Source organism: Corvus kubaryi, unplaced genomic scaffold, assembly GCF_017639235.1.
Source record: "Corvus kubaryi isolate FWS band 111438036 unplaced genomic scaffold, C.kubaryi_AGA036_p1.0 37249, whole genome shotgun sequence".
In the NCBI taxonomy this organism is placed as follows: Eukaryota; Metazoa; Chordata; class Aves; order Passeriformes; family Corvidae; genus Corvus; species Corvus kubaryi.
This window is the reverse complement of record NW_024581072.1, coordinates 741917-763274: the sequence shown is the minus strand read 5'-3', so window position 1 is coordinate 763274 and position 21358 is coordinate 741917. Positions and strand designations below refer to the sequence as shown.

Genomic DNA, 21358 nt, shown 5'->3' with positions numbered 1-21358 from the left:
CTCTTGGGCTGTGGTTGTGGTTCTACTCTGAGATTAACCTGAATTTGGGTACTACTTTGAAAATGAATGTGCACTCAGTATTCTTCCATAGTTAGGTGCAGGATATGTTGTTTAGTAGTTGTTGTTACTTATTCTTGAGCATTGACAGTTTTTCTTGAGTATATCCTTCTCACATATGTGTTATTTTGCTAAGTATTTTAATGCCACTGTTGTTGAAACAGCAGTGTTGAAGACTTGAGAATGTAAATTGAGGCAATCTATATTAAATTTTTATGTAATTCATGTTCAATTACATAAACTGTAGAGGAGAATTTTTATATTTAACAGGTTGAATGAAACAGTATTGATTAAAATTTGGTGGGGACATCATGTTAGTAACTCATCTCTTGATTATCATACAAGATCTTTAATACACAGACACATCTGTTCCATGTTTCTTTATATCTTCTTCCCTTTCAGATTTCATGATTCTGAGCCTCTCATTTAAAGATCCTGAGATAATATATATTCTAAGTGTCTCAGAAAGGTGGCATGTACTAGCATACATGATTTCTCATTCGATTGTTATCAACTCTTTATTAGTGCATTATGTATTTTCTAGGGGAATTCCCTCTCAAACAGTATTTCTTTTCTCCTGATCAGGAAAAAGAAGAGTTGATTGAAGAATGGCAGCCAGAGCCTCTTGTACCTCCTGTGCCAAAAGATCACCCAGCTCTCAATTACAACATTGTTTCAGGGTAAATGTACCTAAAATAAATTCTGTTTCTTATTTCGACTCAAATACTTGATATCCGTATTTTTAAGCGTATTGCTCATTAAGCCTTTCCATATCCTTAAAACCTTTCATAAATGAATTGCATTTTTAGAGAGCTGGTCTGAATTTACCTCTGAAGAGGTCTTGGTTTTGTAACATTATCAAGAGCATGCTACTAAGAAAATCTTTCTTACTTTAAATGTTGTCGTTAATTTTTTTTTTCAATATTGGGGGTGGGAGAAGGAATGCTGTATCTTTGCCTTCATTATGGTTCTGTATTGCTTGGTATTAATTTGTTTCATTTTTTCTGAAAACATGGACTTAGACCTCCAAAAGTGGATACCACCCTCTTACGTCGTCAAGAATGACTTTAAAGAAGTGGGTAGCCACTTGGCACTTTGTTGTGGTTTAACCCCAGCCAGCAGCCAAGCCCCATGCAGCCACTCACTCCCCCATCAGTGGGACTGGAGAGAGAATTGGAAGAGTCATGGGTTGAGATGGAGACAATTTTATAGGGAAAGCAAAAACCATGCAAACAAGCAAAGCTAAGCAAGGAATTCATTCACCACTTCCCACGGGCAGGCAGGTGTTCAGCTTCCCCAGGAGAGCAGGGCCCCATCACATGCAACAGTTACTTGGGGACAAAAATGACACCACTCCATACGTGCCCTCCTTCCTCCTTCTTCCTCTTCCTTATATCCTGAGCATGATGCCGTATGGTCTGGACCCTTTGGTCACTTGGGGTCACCTGTCCTGGCTGTGTCTCCTCCCAACCTTCCATGCACCTTCAACTTCCTTGCCAGCATGGCAGTGCAAAAAGTAGAACAGGCCTTGGCTCTGTGTAAGCCCTGCTCAGCAATAACAAAAACGTCTTTATGTTATCAATCCTGTGTTCAGCACAAATCCAAAACACAGCCCCCCGTACCAGCCACTGTGAAGAAAATTGACTCTACCCCAAACTCAGCACACATTTCATGAAAAGTTGATTTTTTTTGGACAATCAGAATTGGAAATGCTGGATGGTAAATGTTTTGTGAGGAAATTTATGGCTCAGTGTTACTTTCTTGTGTGTTACAAGGCTTTTAAAATGTCTGATGACTTAGGCAAGAATCACAGTATTTCAGAAATTGCTCTGAAGCTTCTTTTCACAAGCTTCAGATTTGCGCGTCAGTAACTTTTACCATGTAAGCATTCATAATATCCTTCTATTGACACTAATATATTGAATATAATATTGACAATAATTTGAAATAATTTAGTGACAGTACAATCATTTGCTGTCATAGTGAGCTCCATTCTGATGGTTCCACTACCACAGAAAAGTCTGCCATATAAATGTGATGCCTGTTTTAATTAACTGTGATGTGAACAATTCTTCTGTTATTTTTCAGAATTTTGAAACAAGCAATACTATGGAGTTAAAAGAAGTGTTGGATGTTTAGAAAACCAGAACAAATATATCTTTTAGAGTGATTCAGAAAATGTTTAAATCATTAGAACTTTCCAGTGCTTACAGCTAGGAAATGTTTTGTGACAGAACGTTAATATGTTGTGGCTATTAAACCCGATAGTAGCTGTGGGGAAAACTTGACATTTGTCTTGTAACATTTAAGCTGACGACTGATGACTTCCCCACAAGTTGCTCAACAGCTGTAGACTGTAACTTTGACTGTAAAGTTAAAACATGTTTCAGGATTAATACAGGAAGAAAAATGTCTGCATCCTGATTTCAGCTCAGGAGCATTTCCCCTTTTTAACCAGCATTTTAGGGAGACTGTATTTATTGAGGTAGTCTTCTTTCAGTTATTTTCATGTCTATTATGAGTGGTGATTTACAAAAATCGTTATCATAAACTGATTTGGATTTGAAGGAACCTTTAAAGGTTATCTCATTTCAACCACTGCCATTTGGACACCTTCCATTAGACCAGGTTGCTCCAAGTCCCATCCTGCCTGGTCTTGAAGACTTTCAGGGATGGAGCATCCACAGCTTCTTTGGACAACCTGTGCCTCACCACCCTCACTTATATTGGTAATACTGTGTGTTTACAGCAATATGTGGGGATTATAAAAGTTCATAACCACTACAGAAAAACTTAAGTATTTCAGTAAAAATTTTGACTCGCTGTGTGTATGAGGCAGATTTCCTCCTCCCTCAGTAGGCCATGCAGTTTGTGCCCTGTGTTCGTATTCTCCTTTCTGCATAATCAAGTAACATTGCCAAATGATAAGGAAAGCCAAAATCACAGAGACATGTCCTAACCAAAAAAGTGATCCATCTTGAATCTATGCTGAAGAAGGTACCCACAGCAGCTTTCACAGTCCAGAAATTAGTTACTTCTTGTAGTAGCCTTTCTGTGAACTAATCTATGCAGGATAGCTTAGTTGTACAAGATCTCACTCAGAAAATGTAAATCTATTTCCTAAAACAGTACATCTGCAAAATTTTCATGCTAATTCTTGTTCTGCTTTAAAATGTCACATCATTAGTACCTTCTTAACTTTCTTTTGTGACTGATTTTTTTTCAATATATGAAACACTTATGTGAGAGGCCCAAGAACAGTGGGCATGCTTTCAGTCCTTGAAAGACAATTTCTAAAGGATTTGCTTGCAAGTTCTTTGAATATAACTTGAAATTATATTTTTATTTACTGTTTAAGCTGGATCACTCAGTATCTCATAACTGTTGTTCCTAACCATGGTACCTAATGAGCTGTTACACTAGGGGAAAGGAGATACATGAAAAGATTAAAAAAAATCAAATGTTTCAGTGTTTTCCTTTTGCAAAGACTTAACTGTTTTTATTGTTGAAAGGCAGGGTTTATGATGCAATCAGCATCCATGTTTTGGTGATAATTATTTGCTGAAATAACCTTTTCCATTTGTATTTTCTAAATAATCACTATTGTTTCTTTAGAAGTTTGTGTAAAATTCTGATTGCAAAGTGTGGCCAAGTTTTCATGAGGGCTGCAGTTTTATGAGGGCCAAGTTGTTGGTGAACATTAGTGTGTTTTCTAGGTTTGAGAGGTGAAGCTGTCCATGAGGCAAATTGTTGTAAATTGACCAGGTTTGCTAGTATGCTGGGAATATACTGAATCTCACGTTAGTGACAAAATGCGTAAATATAGGTCTGCTCTGGTAAGTATCTGTGAAACTAAATCGTTACTTCACTTAGTAGGACATCCAGACTTTGGTACAGCTCATTGATTAGCTGGATAGAACAGATCCAGGCATATTTTTGATGGCAGTCAGTTCCCCAAGACAGTTTGCTGCACATTTCTATAATGCTGCTCCGGTGCAGAAGATGCACTGCAGTAATGCAGGACAGCTCCTTTGTGGGGACAGGTTCAGCATTCAAAAGACACACATGTACTGTGTTAGTAGAAAGCTTTCCAAAGCTGTTTAGTAAACTTTTGCAATTGCTTAGTTGAAGGAACATGTGCTCAATTTTTTTAAGTGAACAGATATAATGTGAAATCATGGAGTTTTTTAAAGTGAAGGTCAGGCAGTTCAGTGTTTTTCTTAACTTGCAGTGAGTGAATAGCTTGGACTTAAAAAGTTTATTTGCTTTGCACACCAAATGTACCCATTGAAATATTGTCAGCCACCAGATTTGGAACAGCTGTGCACAGGCATTTGACATTTGAGCAGCCCTGTTTAATTTTGATGGAGAAAATTGCTCAGTGCTAGTTTTCTACATGGGAAAGCTTGTGGAAATTACTGTGTCTGAGGAATAGCATAGGATCTCAACTGTAGTATTTGACAGCAGATACAGAAATGGACAGACATAGGGTTTTGTATTTGGCTTAGATTTGAGACTTCTTACACTCCAAGTGATTAATTGAAACTTTTGAATTTGTTGTATTGATGTGTACAGTTGCCAAAACTGGTTTGCTTCTGGTTCTATAGAACACTGTACACAGACATGATGCTTGTATTTAAAAGGATAGTATTTTAATTATCTCCAATTTTTTTGGTTTTGTTTACCTGAATCATAATATTTTAGGCCAGAAAATTTTTTTGCCCTTTTATTCATATATATTATGCTCTTGTTCATTTGCTAAGAGTGTGCATTTTCACACTTTCTCTGTTTTCGGTTACATAAATTACTCAAACCATTGCAGATTAAACTCAATTGAAAACTTGAGGTGATAGCTGGTAAAATAGTTTTGTCCACTTACAGCTAGTACCTCTATTTCAATAGCCCTATCAGCACAAGATAGGTATTCTGGGGTTACTTTATGACAAAAACATTGATTTTGAATTAGTTTTTCTCTTGGAAGTAAGAACAATGAAGTTTCCTTTTTATTTTTAGTATTTCTTCTTGAAAATAGATATCACTTTGCTTTTAATGGAGAAACTTTATTTATCTCTTCAGGGGTCATCTTTCTATGAATTAAGTTTTCAACAAGGAATCATTAAATATCTCAAGAAACTATTTGCAGTTTATTAAATTACGGGAATATAGGTTTTGTTGAGTACAGTGCAGTATATTTGTGACTTGACAGTGAACTTAAATACTTATTGGCAGCTGCAACGGAAGAAGTAGAAAGAGGGAATCTTGAAAAACCTGTGTGCCCTCTGTTGTTGAAAACCAGAACTCCTGTATTGTTTAGCTGTTTATGAAAATGACAATTGTTCATTCATAACAATAGGTCTGTAATTTTTTTCAGTCCTCCCACCCATATAATCACTGTTAATGGCAAGGAATGTATAAACTTTGCATCATTTAACTTCCTTGGACTTTTGAATAATGAAAAGGTTAAGGTGAGTTCTTCCAGTTATTCTATTTGTGTGATATTCCTCTTTTATTTTGTCTGTTATATTGGCATAAATAATAGCTACAGAAAGCATGAACTTCATCAATAACATATTGAAAAGTAGGAAGGAAGATTATAAACCTTGTAATGCTGTGCTATTCAAGTTTGTATTTTTACTAAAGTTAATCTGGTGTACTTACTGCATGCCTAGTTGGTTATCAAGTTAGATTAGTATTCAACGTCCTTAAGTATTAGAATAAAATGAAGGATGCTTAAACACTTGTCTAAAGTAGTTTTGAGGTGAAATTACTTCATAGAATTCAGTACATTATTATACTTTCTGTGAAGCAGGTTATGTTACATGATACAAAAACTGATCTGTGTACATTGGTGTGGAATTGTCAGTGTGAAGTGTATAGAAGAGAGAGCTAATGCAGGAATATTTCACATAATTCTTTCCTATTAAAGAGTGCAGCCCAGGCTTCTCTGAAGAAATACGGTGTTGGCACTTGTGGACCCAGAGGATTCTATGGTACTTTTGGTGAGTAACTTTCTTTGATCTGCCTTTAAAGGTGCTCAGACTAGTTTGGTAAGCCAGCCAAAATAACGCAATATGTAAGCAAAAAGTTATTTCTGTTGCTCTGAAGAACAGTTATCCTCTAACGCATATTTCACTGTAGTTGTTGAGGATTGGTAGTGTTTATTGCTCCTGGCTTTGTTTCTTACTATTTTATCTGTTTTCTTACTCTTTCTAATGCTGGTCTTGGAGGAGGATTGCAAAGTTTATAATCTTTTTTAGTTCTGGTAACCACAGTAGAAAGAGAAAATAAACCTATTAGAATTTAATAATACATGGTGACTGTGAGTGTAAATGCCAGTGTGAATTACCGACCACAAGGGGGCAATCTGATTTCTGTGATAACAATTATTAGCTGCATTTCTCTAATGCTGTAGTCAGAATGAAGTTTTCCACTGCTGATAACTTCAGTGTTGTAATTGAGAGACTTTATGACCTGAGCAGGTGTTACTAAGGTAAGGGGCTTTTAAAATTCTTCTTAAGAAGTAGTAAGTTGTTAAATATCAGGCTCTGGAAATAGTTCTTTACAGGCATTTATACTTTGAAATATTGCATAGAAACCGAAGAGTTATACATGAACAGCTGCACAGTTACAGGCTAAAACCATCAACTAATTTTGTGAACTTTCCAGTCTCTTCCGAGAGATGATGGAATTCTGAGGGTGTCTATACTCAAATTATTTCATAGAGTTAGCTTCCGGTAGCCTTGACTTGAATTCAAGACAAACTTGAGCTTTTCTTAATTAATCAAACTAGTCCTATAAGTGATCAACTAGTTGCTATACCTAATTTGATTTTATAGAAGTCTATCTATCAGAACAGGGCTGAGTCTTGATACCAGTCTTAGGGATTGTTCATTACCTTGGAACCATAATTTGTTTCTAAGGAACGTACTGGTAGCCCACTGATTAGTACAGAAAGCGCTTATAGGAAGCTAGATTTCCCCACTCATCACAGTTCAGCAGTGGTCTCTTGGAATTCATACAGGCTTCTTCCCCTCTCTTCCAAAACACTGAAGTGCTCAAAAAAACTTACGGAATAATAATAACCTTTTGAATCCAAGCTGATTTTAAATTTTGTGAAGTCTTTCACTTTGTTTCAAGTGATTGCTTGAAACAGGTTAAATTTGTTTTTTTCTGGTAAGTGAGAGATTCTTCAGATTGTTTCCTGTCCTCTTTGGAGGGCTAATCCTAATGTGTAAACTATAGCTTTTGCTATTTATTGGCTCCTGAATTTATTGCGTAAGCGCTCCATTTCACAAAGCAAGGAATCTAATCCGCGGCATTGCTACTTGACATCACTAGAGAAGAAGTGATGTTATACTCGCCCATTTGAGGTATCATCTTTTACACACAAAGTAACGGAGGCTACATTTTAAATGGCAGACAAACACCTGCTCTACTTGTTCAATCTGAAATTGTCTTCCCATTTTCACCTAACTTTAAACATTTGAGTGTGGCATCCGTGAGAAGAAACACTTCTTGCATCACTGTGTGCCTTAAACTTTTCACACAATTTTTCACTTGTTGTTACTTCAGTAAATGGGTCATCTTCTGTGCAGAACTATACAGTTTCCTTTTACATTCCTACGTATAATTTAACTGATGGTTGTTGATTGTTACTGCTCAGTTTTATCCCCTCTTAGAAGCTGATATCAGTATTAGAAATCTCTATTTGAAATGTAGATATTGTGTTATAATTTATTTTGAATGGAGACTTGGTTCTTCATATCTATGCCACTTTGAAGGTAATTAATAGATTTAGTGAGTCCCTTTTAAGACATTTTTACTTTGTGTTGTAATCCCGAAAAATGTATCTGTGCCTTTAGCCTATAATGAGCATGAAATAATTGTATGTTTACACATACCTGAATATTTGTGGGTATTTTCTTCATAACTCTCATTTCTTCTGTTTTTGACTTCCATGTGAGCATATGCTAGGCACTAAACAGGCCTTTCATAATAGTTATTAACAATATTAGCTTTATTAATGTTTCATAATTGCATAGAAAGCTGTTCCAGTCTTGTCTTCCTCTGTGCAAATGTACTCCAGGTGGTGGTTGCAGTTTTCAGTTAAGCTAGGTTAATCCAAGTGGTGTAACGAGACTAAAGTGAATCATTGCAATAGAGGAGAGTCAGATAGTATTTGGATTTTATCACAATGAAACCTTAATATTGCCTTAACACTTTTTAACCTCATGGTTTTGAACTTACATGTTCTTGCCCTTGGCAAAATTTACTTAGGCTTGCAAAACTTTTTTCCGTAGCACAAAGCTGAAGATATTTGTTAGCTGCCCTTGCTATAAATACTTGTTTTGCCCACTGTTTTTCACCTAGACCTTGCTTAGTGTAATGGTAGTTGTTGCTGAATAAAGCTCGGTGAGAAGGGTGCAAGTTCCGATTTTGAACAATGATGGTCTTGTCATCTTTTTCAGTTAAATTGTGTAAGTGGTTTCCTCATTTGGAATCAATAGCTGACTGCTCAAAAATAGTAGTTCAGTCCTTATTGCCCCTAATTTGTTATTCTCTACAGGGCTTCAGAAAGAAACATTTTGTACTGAATGTTGTTTATATTTCATGTTTTAAATGCTATGTGGCCAGTCTATTTTAAAATTTTTTTGTTATTGCTGATCTTTGTTGGGCTTTTCATTCAATATATCAAAGGTCATCCTATCTGTTTGGAAGCCTGATTGAAGACTTTTTATTGATCCTGAAGTCCATGTAGCAATGACACAAGAAAAATACACAAAGATTCTGGAAGTGGACTATTTACAATCTCAATCAAGAAAGTAGATGAGATAATTCCAGTCAGTATCCTTCCTTCTGAAGGCTCTGGAGAGGAATGGATGTTCTATATGCCCCTGAATGTTTGGTATATCTAGTGCAGCTGGATCAAAATGACAGGGTGCAAAAGAAAACTTACAAATCACAAATGATTAACTGTTTGTTTTCATTTAAAAGCAGTGGGAAAACCAATTCCTTTCTGATCTATTTTTTTTACCTGATGCCCAGGTAAACATTAGGAAAGGATTGTTGAGGCTTTATATTTTGCAGGCTATAGATAAAATTCCTCTTTACTGTGATTGGGAGGCTGTTTGAATAAATACCCTTTGCTTTTATTAATAAATACATCAGACGGCTGTGTCCTTTTGGGGAAAGATTCAGCTAAATATATTTAATATGGCAAAGTTGGGATTTTTAGGATACCCTTTCTCTCTGCACCCTTTCTGTTGGTGTCTCGTCAGAAAAGGCAACACTGACATAACCACGCCCCACAGATTATTGGAAGAATCTACGTATAACTAATGTTGCTTTATTTGATTTTAGTTTCAATGAACTTCAGTAATTGCAAAAAGATAACACTTGGCCAGTGGTGGTCTTTCAAGTCACACAGTAATGATCTCTATTTGCCTTTTAATCTTACTTATTTCCCGGTGATAACAGGCATAATTCTCTGACTGTTGCTAGCAAAAGCAGACAGTGGCAATAGAGTTAGACAGTCAAAATAACCGTTTGTCTGATACAGGTTATTTTGCTTAGTTGGAATACTTAATGCTGTGGTTACCTTTGTGCAGCAACAATCCACTCCCCATGTGGTATTACAGTTTTTAATATTTTGATTTCTGACATTGGTTATTTTGACCTAATTGGCTTGGGAAATGCTGTGTGTGTGATTGGGTCAATATATCTTAAGTGTGAATAATCTCTGGCTTGGAGGTGTGACCTTTTCAATGGGCTAAATTGTGTTCAGGAGATGGTTTGTGACTTGCAGTCTGACAAGAGCAATTTTCTGTTATAATGATAGCTGTGCTTATGTAATGCAAGCATCAGCTTGGAAGAACTGACAGTCTGCCAACAGGACCTCATTAATTTCTATAAATCACATAATTTGTTTCCTGACTGTAGTAGCTGTGCTCTCTAGTCACAGTCCAAGAAGGCTGCATCATTTGTAGTCTAATCACAAGTAGATTTTAACAACTTTTGTGTAAGAACATTAGAGAAACATGTTGCATAAATATTTTCAGATCTGTCAAAACTTGTGATTAGTTACTTGTCCGTTTAAGTGAAGCTGGATTGGTTGCAACTGGGTTTTGGAAAGTTACTTGTTTTAATTCTTGTCCTACAAATAAATGTTCTCTCTTCTTCAATTGGATGATTTCTAAAATAATAATAGTCTTTTTGATATGAAAAAAAGCTAGCTATCTAAGACATTTTTGATTTTTCTCTCAAATAGATGTGCATTTAGAATTAGAAGAACGGCTAGCAAAATTCATGAGGACAGAGGAAGCTATTATATACTCATATGGATTTGCAACAATTGCCAGTGCTATCCCTGCATATTCAAAGAGAGGGGACATTGTGTTTGTGTAAGTATTGTTTTCTACTTGGGAAATTCCAGATTAAATAGTTTTCCTTTCAATTCTTCTTTTTCATGATTGCTAATCATATTGTTGAACATTTAAAAATACTGCTAGTTTTGATCAACGATTATGTAGTACAAAGTTCAAATATTTTTTCTTTGCCAAATACTACAAATCAGTTACTTCTTTCTTCATGAAAGCATAGTCATGGGCACTCAGCTTCAAAAAAAGCAAAATAACTTGTGCATTCAAATACTAATGTAATTCTAATACCTAATTTTCTTCTTAATAAACTATACAGTAATACTTGCTTTTCTCCTGTTTACCGCTGGCTTCTCACCTTTCTTCCAGGACAGTTGTTCCCCTCATGCCTATTTGCATTGGTTTAGTTGGATAAATATTGGTACATATTAAAGCAACAGAAGAATTGCTGTGCAGAATCAAATAAAGGATTTGGCAGGCGCAGTATCTGGTCCTTGAGAATAGCCAGTCATGTTTTGTGAAGGGATGATTCAAGAACTGGGAGAAACAATGTAACAGTACTCAATTTACGGAGCCAAAGAAGAGGGTTTGGATTTAGGAAGATGGATTTTTCTTAAATCTTCTGATTCTTACAGTACTTTAGATCTTTAATATCCACAGTGTTTCTTTGACATGCAAATGGCTGACTTGAACATTTTATGAAAAATATGAAGAAATACCTGTTTCAAATACAATACATACTAATTTCTATGGATGCATTTGATTTTTAGACAGGGATTTTCCCCATGCATTTTCCCCATGGAAGCAGGGAGTGAGTGTCAGTGTGGGACTCAGCTGCCTGCTATGGTTAAACTACAACACAGTGATACTTTTGTATTTGTCTGCCAAAATCTCTCTTTGGTGCTCTCTTTTCTAAGTGTAAGGCTTGCAGCCTATTTGACGTCTTTACAGAAGTTCTTTCATAAATTTAATCATGTGTTTTGGTTGTCTTTGATATCTTCTGGATCAGCATTTTTGAGACAAATGACCAGGATTGTGCACACTACTCAAGGATGCCAGTGTACCCTGGATTTAGTTATCTCATACTGTTTCACCTTCTCATTGACAAAAGATCTCACTGTATTTGAAAGCAGCTTGGTTGAAATTACTGCATTTGCCATGTGCAGGTTTGCTTTAGCTGCCACTTTTACAAGATTAGTTGGCCTAAGCAGCTGTGAAATTGTGTAGCCCATCATAGCTGGAAATTTGCTGTCCCAACACTAAAAATGGGGGGATTGTTCTTTGGAAATGGAGATATAATTTCTCAAAGGATATTAAGATGGAGGTTTTGAGTATTTGGAGGACTACAAAAAATGTTACAGGCGCATCTTTGTGCTTTTTTTCTAAGACCCAGAGCAAATGGAGTGAGAGGTTTCTGGGATGATTACTGTGGTATTGTACCTAGTCCATGGAATGCTGTGCTCAAACTGCTGTCACATACAAACAAAAGGATGAGTGTAGATTTCAAGAAAAAATCTGCTTGCTCGCTTTTAGTGTCTGTAATACACATAAAATTGAGAAGCTTTGAAATGAATTTTCAAAATGTAAATAAAATATACGGTGCTTTAAACCATCTGGTTTTGTCTACAGCTAAGTACAAATATCTGCTCAAAAGAAAGACAGTTCTAATAGCCAGCTTTCTTTGAATAATTGCACCATGTTTAACAAACTTAGAAGGGTTTGCTGTATTTACAGAGATGAAGCTGCCTGCTTTGCTATTCAGAAGGGATTACAAGCATCTCGTAGTAACATCAAGTTATTTAAGCATAATGATATGGCTGACCTTGAACGACTGTTGAAAGAACAAGAGACTGAAGATCAAAAGGTACCATTCCTTTGAAGAAATATTTGTACTCTTTTGTGCCACCTCCCCCACATTTTTTTTACTGAGTCATGTAATTGAATGGATGCAGTGCTCAAAGGCAGTTACTTGGTTTTCATAACTATCTGTTGAGCAGTTAATGTTGCTTATTTAATTAAGATAATTTAAAAAAAATATATTTATTTATTTGCATTTGTTGTCTTAACCCTTAGAACTGAGCTCATCAGCATTAGTAGCAGGGGAATATCTTTACAGGCAGATGACTGAAGTGACATAATGTTTTTCTTTTCTTTAAATACTATTACAGAGCTTTATTTTTGGATCTCTGAGAAATTTATGTAACTGTATTTACCTAATAAATCATGCAAGTTAATTACCACTTTGATTGCCACACTATGAAATCAGCACAAAAATGGCTAGTCCTTTATAGAATCAATATGGTTGATTTTTTTTCTTAGTCTTTCCCTATCATGCATTCAACTCTTAAGATGTTCTCTCTCTTGAAAAATTTGAGTCAGTTTGATGGCTTGCTTCTCATTCTGACAGTAATGCAAAAGGATGCCCAAAAGCAGTTACTAGGATCAGGATCAGAAAGTTGATAACTTATTAAATTAGTTTTAAAAGAATTAATTGAGTAGCTATCATGATTGTATGGTTTGTTTGCACATTTTGTGATAAGACACAGGAAAAGTAGAGTAGATAAATTGTCAATCAGCTTAACATCAGTGTACATCAGTAATGGATCTTATTATTAGCAAATTTATGGATAACATACTAGTTAACATGCCTTGTGGAAGATACATACTGTCAGATAATCTTTACATGTGTTTTTAGATGTGGTTTTCAGACTAATTTGTGTAACACATTTGGTTTGTTAGAGCAGAGTGCTTTGAATTAGCTAAAATTTCTTACTGTAATCAGCTGAATGTGAGCATAAAGTTGGTGGGCAAGAGCTTAATATAGACCATGTGTGTATAACTAAGACGTACTGACTAGAAAAGGTCGTATCATTAGAGTTGGTAAAGCCCGTAGAGCAAGACTGTGACTAGTTTGGTACCTACCACACAGAAAAGTCAAATAGATGTTTCTGAATCTTTTTACAAGAACTGAAAAATGAAAGAAGTGTGACTAAATATCCTTATTCAGAAAATAGCAATAAGATTCAAAGTAAGTAACAGAGGAATGGCATTTTAAAACAGCGAAACTGAAATTATACCAATTGAAATTTAGCAGAAACAAGTGAGAGATATTTTAATGGTCTGTACTGTATCCAGAGATCAGACAAGGACTTTGTAATGTGTTATGAATACTTTTGCATTGTGTTTTACAAAGACAGTACTTGTAAGAAGTTTGTGTTGCACTGTGAATCCTGGTGCTCAAAACCCTTGTTGAAAAGTCTTCTAAATGCTTAGACTAATGATGCGTATAACAGAGACCAAGATTTGTAGTATTTGTTCTGTGGTTACATTGGTTGTATTTTATTCATAAAGTTCAAATGGATTGGTATAATTTGTTGCAAAACACTGTGTCTTAAATCATGTGTAGAAGTCAAAAGCTTTGAAATTATTACAAAATAAATAAAAGACAAGTAGCCCAGTGAGGCATTTCAACTTTTGTTATAGACAAAAAATAAGTTTAAACTTAAGTAACAGCTTATTTGAAAAAGAGGCCATTCCCTTCAAAAAAATATTCCCTATCAAAAAAAATTTTAGAGCTTTGCTTGTTTAGTAACACTTGAAATAAAGTAAAACCGTATCTTTCCCTGAAGAATCCTCGAAAGGCCCGTGTAACTCGAAGGTTTATTGTAGTGGAAGGATTGTATATGAACACAGGAGACATTTGCCCTCTTCCAGAGTTGGTAAGTGGTTTTAGTTTGCGTTTTGAACTGCGTATGAAAGCATGTGTCTAATGAAATAATAGTGATGTGTAATTAAGCCTACATAGAAAAGCTCTGCGTGCAGTTTTTTTATTTACCTTCCTGCTTTCTCACGTGTTTGTGAAATGGTGATTCCAAATCTTAACCTTGTTTTGAAACTTCTGATTAGGATTCTGAAGCTATTGAGACTTAGAAATGAATATCTGACTGTGGTCTTAGTTTTTATCCTGTAAAATATACTATATTTTCAGCTACACTGTATGATACTAGATTGTTAAACTAGGTTATATCTAAAAAAAAGAAAAATAAAGTTTCAAAGAAACCTTGATACAAATGTCAGAAATAATGACTCCAAGGAAGACATTTGCTGTTCAGCATAAAATGGCTTTTTGTGCAGGCTCTACACTTGTAGATGGTGGAAGAAATGGTGTGGAAATGCATCATCTTGAAAGTACTTGAGAACCTATTAAAAAAAGGGATTTTTTAATATATGAACATTTGTGAAACTTGTTCTAGTATTACATGGAGGAATAATTTTGAAGGCTGTTAAAATGTCTTAATGACAGAACAGAATTCTAGAACAGACTTTTATGCAGTATTCAGCATACTGTCCTTGTCTTTCTTTACCATATCTCTCATTTTGTCACCAAATTCTGACATATATTTTATATAATTTTCTTTGTTTTAGATAAAATTGAAGTATAAATACAAAGTTAGAATATTTTTGGAGGAGAGCCTTTCCTTTGGAGTCCTTGGAGAACATGGAAGAGGAATTACTGAACACTTTGGAATAAATGTATGTACTTTTTTGTTGTGAATGGAGATTTGTACAGAAGCAAGTTGTGCAATTGTTTTCTAATACCTGTGGCATTAACAGATAGTTTTTTAGCGTACAGCAGACATTTAGATACCGGGATTTTAAAAATACGGTTTTTTTTAAAATATAGGTTTTTTTAGCAGTCCTAAAGCTTTCAGGTCTTGGCAGTCTTTCATGTGCTTACTTGAAGTAGTTTTACTTATCTTTAATGACAAAGATAACAAAAGAATTTTTACAGTGCATAATTCTATCCTTTTTTGGGACATGCAATGAGATAATGAGTACTGTCTTTTCCAGCTGCATACACTTAAAAGTGTCACTCTGACACAGAAGTATTTGAGGTCTTGGAGTAAATAAGAAAGATCTTTGCAGTATATAGCCATCCTGTTTTACTCTATTGCCTTTTACTCCAGTGGAGAAAAATAGGATAAAATTTTCAGTGGTTCTTGCAAAGGTGTTATTGTGGTACTTTACCAGCAGATTAAGCCGAACTATTTTTCCAAGGGTCCACTTTTCATGTGTTTATGCAGCTGAGGAGTACTTTGGAAATTCAAAATGGTATCCTTGCAGCTGCTTACTACCACAGTCCCCTGAGCTGAGGTAAAGGAAGAAGAGCTTTTTGTTTGCCAGTGTTCTAGTGTGGAGCATCTCTCACTACATTCTGACAGTATCTGAATTCAGCTTGGAAGTGAAATAAAAAATTCTGAGAATCATTCTGTCTTCCCCTTTGTCCTGTTGCTTTCAATTAATACCAAACATGGAAAAGGGAAAATTAGTTTAGAAAAGGAAACAGTGTTACTGTGATACATGCCAACTGCCATCTAATTAACTGGCTTCTATGTTAAATTCCTTTCCAATTAATTGACTTTTACAATAAATTAATTTACGGACAAAATCTTTCAGAGCCTGGCAAAAGAAAATACTTGCAACTAACAAGTGAAATAAGACAATTGTGTCTCTAATGTTCAGACTATTTTAATTAGGTCTATGCTTAATTTTAATCACATTCTACCTTCTACTGACTACAGTGCAACTTATACTCTTAAAGGAAACTGCCACACTGAGTGCATTGTGGAATTGTCACCAGTATCTAAATAATTTATCTGTTTGTGTTCTTCACATTGCAATACCTGGAAGAGGGAGATCATATGCAATTTACTTACAGATCCATAAATCTCAATTTCCCAAAGTCCTTTCTGTATTGCTCAAAAGTATTATTATTATTTCAGTTGTACTTTCATTTTATTATGTCGTAGTTTGGTAGATCTTCCCTAGTATTCATGGTAATATGAAACAAGATATATTTTTAATAGGTTAACTTATAAATGGTCCTGATGCAATCAAAAGCATCTTTTAATAATTTGTTGATTTAACTGACAGATTGATGATATAGATCTTATTAGTGCAAACATGGAAAATTCACTGGCTTCTATTGGTGGATTTTGCTGCGGAAGATCTTTTATTATTGATCATCAGGTAAGACAGATCTCTTTTTAAATAGTCTGGCACTATTAGTTACTTATATATAAGAGTTAGTTATTACTCTCAGTTAGCAAGTATGATATAGATGATTATGCAGTATTTGATTCTATACAGAAATTCTCTGGTTCTATGAAATATTGTAGATGAACTTGAGACCTGCTTTGAAATCCTTACATGTACTTGTAGGTGTGGAGGAGAGGCTGTTTATATGTACATGAATTACTTTTTAAAACATTGTCTACATTACTGTAAAAAAATTTTTTTTTTCCTTTTCTCCCCTAGCGATTGTCTGGTCAAGGTTATTGCTTTTCTGCCTCCCTACCTCCTTTGTTAGCTGCTGCTGCTATTGAGGCTCTGAATATTATGGAAGATAATCCAGGTACATAATTCAGGAAAATGTTGTCCTTCAGTTTTAATTCACCCCAGACTAATAAGTTGAACTTCTCCCTACTTTTATTCCTCACCTTATTACTCTGATGTCCTCTTTATTTTTTTGCTAATTAATTTTGCATGCATGTTGTTTTCTTCATGTTATTTCCCACTCTGCTTTTCTTCTTCAGTCTTTCCTTCCCTTTCCTTCTTACAGCTGAAAATAAGCTGGTTATTTGAGGCTAAGAGGGACACGGGTAGTTTTAAAAAGCAAATAAGAAATTTTTATTCTGCTGCTTAGATCAGTGATATGCCTCTTCCCTAAAAACATTCCTTCAGCACAAATGAAGGAAGAGAAGGTTAAATAGAAACAAATGGTAATATATTTCCTCAGGACTGAACAACCCTCTCCTTTCCACTTGCACTATATAATTAGGTTTTTTTCCTTCTCTAGTTAAGCATTCAGGCAAGAGTCTCAGGAATGATCAGGGTGCAAACTGCCTGCAATTTTGCAGGACCAAATACAGGGCATTTGTATAAAGTCAGCAGGTAGAAATTTCTGCTCTAGGAGTCAACTAGAAAAGCCCTTAAAGATAATCTAGTTCCAACACCCTTGCCATCAGCAGGGACACCTAGACCAGGACTCTCATCCAACCTGGCCTTGAAAAATCTTTTTCCTGACCGGGAATTGAACCCAGGCCACAGCGCTGCCAAATCCCTGCCACTAGAACATCTGGGAAGGAATTTTACTTTCATTTTATTTTTTTTTAGGAAGTGGACGGGCTGAGAGGCACATGAGGACAAAATTGGCCAAATTGTGTATATTTGGTTTTAACCTTCATTTGCATCAACAGATTGGAGGACATCTGCAGAGATGCAGTATTTAATTTGTGACAAATAAATGAAAATTACTGGGTAGCCCATGCCCAGTCCTCTGAAGTGAAATAGAATCAAGAAAAAATTAAGAGTAAGTTACAGGGCTGTTAGGTGTAGTGTAGGTTTAGCCTTCACCAAGGAAAGGAGCCACGATTTGGAGATCCAGGAGTCAGTTTCCTCTTAAGGAATCTGCAGTGAATTGGGGATAGGATCAATGAGCAGCACCTGCATGGCAATAGATATTTATGGATATTTATAAATTGGACCTGCCATTTCAGTCCCATTACAAAGTGTTTATGTCATCATTTCCATATGGTCATGAACAGCAGCAGCTCCATATGCAGCTGGAGTAATGAGATAAAGGGAAGTAGTGCATTTGTCAGGACTTAAAAGCTTGTCATTTCCTGGCAGAAGTGGGAATCGGGAACATTAAGAAGAGTAGTAAAGAGACTTAGTAGTTTAAGAGATATACATACCTTTGATTCCAGATGCTGTATTTGAAATCTTAGAGAAATAGAAAGTAGAAACAGGAAATCTAAGCCTTTTCTTTTTCTGTTTTGTTTTGGATTTTTTTGTAATGTTTTGTTTTCTTGTTTTTTTGTATGTAGACATTTTTCAGACTCTCCGGGCTAAATGCGAACGAATTCACAAAGCTTTACAGGGGTAAGTGTGGCTTTTGGGGCTTTTTAGGCTTTTATTTGGCTATGCCTTTATAATGCCAACTTTAAAGAACTTTTCTTGCCCAAATCTGTTTCTGGTTTTACAGATGCTTAGCGTGGGATATGTACTCTCAATTATGTATTTATTAAAGGAGGAATAGTATTCTTTCCCAACTGTCTGTTACGCTACTAAAAAGAGTCCAAGTTTTTTAAATCCCTCACAGGTTTTTAAGTGAGATTATACCTTAAGGCTAGTGAGGAAGTCAGCAATCTCTTACACATTAAAATCTTCAGGAGAGTGTGGTAGCTCTCAGCAACACAAAGTGTTGATAAAGCATTTTGAAAATTGTGTAAATAAAAGCATTTGGAATGAAGCTTAGCAGATACTCTTTCAGACAACCCAGTGGACCTTTCAGTCACCTTGAATACAATATTGTTCTTACATATTTGACTTGAACATTAAAATAGTAAAAAATTACCCGTTGTTCTGGAGACACATAGAAAATTGCTAGAATTTATCTGAAAAATAAGGTTTAAAATTTCCTAACACAATGCTGTTTTAAAACACGACTATACTGACTAACTGCTTTTTTTTTCCTGTCAGGTATTGATACTAGAAAGATACAGAAATTGCTGTGATATTCAACAATCATTTAATGTGCAATAATTGTGCAATTGTATTTTACAATTCTTCTTCCTGAATAATTTTCTGTTGCATATCCCAGAAATTAATAACCTTTAAAAACACTCATACAAAATCTCTAATGCATGATTAATTATACTAATTTCTTTGAAATCATACTACCATGAAATTATCCCAGTCTTCTTAAAAGGTGTGTTAAGCAAGCTTATCAAAGTCCAGAAATCAAAATTACACCTCATAATTGATATGCATTTATATGACCTGTTAATTTTGGGGACCAGAGGTCTTGCTTGGATATTGGATACAGATTTTTGGATGGTAATAACTCAGTCCTGATTGTGTGTGATGTGTCAGGACAATGACAATCAAATGGCAGTCATTCAGTCAAATTCTAGAAACCCAAATAACACCTGTTTCTATGTACAGTTTAGGGAACAATTCTAGTCATATAACTAATTTTAGAGGAGCTTCTGACTAAGTGACAGATGATGCTGTAAAGATTTTCTACAGGAAATAATTTAAAATCATAAATCTTTCCAAATCTTTCAAAACCTCCAAGCAAAACCTTTGCTCCTTCTTATCCCTTAAATGATAAAAAAGTTTATTATTGTTCTTAGTGTAGACTCGAAAGACTTGACCTAGCTCGCTGGGTTTTTATCAGCAACTTACAGGCCTAACACAGACATTGCTCTTATATCTTCATAAGGATTCTTTAAGAATTTTTGAATGATTAATTCTTTTTGCAAAAGGATGAGTAACTCTTGTTATACAAATGTACTGAAACTCCTTAATAAAAACACTCGCTTGACAAGTTTTGTTATCTTTGTGTAATGCAAGCTGAAATGCACATATGTTTTGTCTGCATTAGTATCAGTAAAGTGAAATATCCATCTTTTCTCACTCACCACCTAGAAGGGGGAAACACTTGTTATCTAGAATTTCAACACATCTTCAAGTAGGATGTACATCAAAGCCTTTTTATTTGTTTTAGGATTTCTGGTTTAAAAGTAGTGGGAGAATCTTTTTCTCCAGCATTGCACTTGCAGTTGGAGGAGAGCTGTGGATCTCGAGAGAATGATGTGAAGTTACTCAAAAGAGTTGTGGATTATGTAAGTGTCCCCATAGTAATTAAAATATATCATTGACTTTGAATGTTAATAATGAAGGAAGGGTAGGGAGGCTTGTTGGGTAACTTGTTGAATTATCTTGCAGGAATGCTGCAAGAAACTCAGTTTCTTTACTGATAATACTGCTCTGTTAAAGATCATCTTCTCACCATTTCTTGCTGCCGATAGTTAGGTCTGTAGCTCTGGATTAAAAAGTATATATTAGACTTTTTACTTCAGGAAATAATTATTTCCTGTTCTCTCTTTCAGTGCTCAAATCTGCATATAAAACTGTTGCTTAGACAACTTTTATAATGTTAATAAGAACTGTGTTCTGGAGGTGCACTTTAACCATTTAAGGTCAACCTTTGCTTCTTTGAGTTTGTGAACTTGTGTTTTTTATGTGTGGACAATCTCATATTCTATATGTAGTATTTTTCCCTTCTTCAATACATATTGGTTCTCTTTGTCCCACATGGGGAGGTGGGGGTTAATGGAAAGGTTTATATATCAGGTGGCAGATAAACAAGATTACACAACAAAGAAATTCTGAAGTTAATTTCCTTGTAAATATGCTTAAATATGATTTAATTGCCTGATAAATATGGTATGTTTGCCTGATTACATGGAGATGAAAACTAAAGACACTGCACCATAAACTGTTTTATGTGTTAAAGCTGTATTGAAATTAGAAATGATTTTGCACAACCTTCCCAACCTCCATTTGGGAAAGAACTTGCATTTATCTTGACACTAGATTAATAAAAGCTAGTTATATGTATTTGGTGATCAAATAGATAAGCCATCAGAAATTCCCAGGATGACTGCTGTATTTCCTTTATTTGTAGTGCATGAATAGTGGTATTGCGTTAACACAGGCTCGCTATCTGGAGAAAGAAGAAAAATGTCTTCCTCCGCCCAGGTTAGCAGAAAGTTACTGTGTTACTTGATTTTTATTGTGTATGGCTCTCCATCTCTTTTCGTACAAAGATGGAGTTTTGTTCAGTGGACTGGATTAAATAGTTGGTTCTTAAAAAAATGGGAGAGGCCCCATTTTTGATGCATATATTCAGTGACTGTTACAGGTTGCTAGTACCATTAAATAAATGTATCAAAACTACCTGTATCTTGGGGATCAGCATGTAGCCTGTTAGCAGGCACATTTCCATGAGCTGCACCTCTGTAGGTAAAAAATATAACAGATTTCGGCAATGTGTATGGCGGGGTAGCAGAGCG

The 21358-nt window shown here is 35.3% G+C and overlaps 1 protein-coding gene across 1 annotated transcript in view; it reads left to right on the top strand.

Moving 5' to 3' along the window:
* The window catches only part of SPTLC1 (serine palmitoyltransferase long chain base subunit 1), a 34152-nt gene that overhangs the window by 8808 nt on the left and 3986 nt on the right, over positions 1-21358 (top strand). The window contains exons 3-14 of the mRNA XM_042023399.1: positions 643-737; positions 5429-5522; positions 5984-6056; positions 10325-10457; positions 12168-12297; positions 14063-14152; positions 14859-14966; positions 16368-16463; positions 16752-16848; positions 18323-18377; positions 20008-20125; positions 20971-21044. Of these exons, the coding sequence (XP_041879333.1) occupies positions 643-737; positions 5429-5522; positions 5984-6056; positions 10325-10457; positions 12168-12297; positions 14063-14152; positions 14859-14966; positions 16368-16463; positions 16752-16848; positions 18323-18377; positions 20008-20125; positions 20971-21044 (1163 nt within the window). The remainder of the gene's footprint in view (positions 1-642; positions 738-5428; positions 5523-5983; positions 6057-10324; positions 10458-12167; positions 12298-14062; positions 14153-14858; positions 14967-16367; positions 16464-16751; positions 16849-18322; positions 18378-20007; positions 20126-20970; positions 21045-21358) is intronic.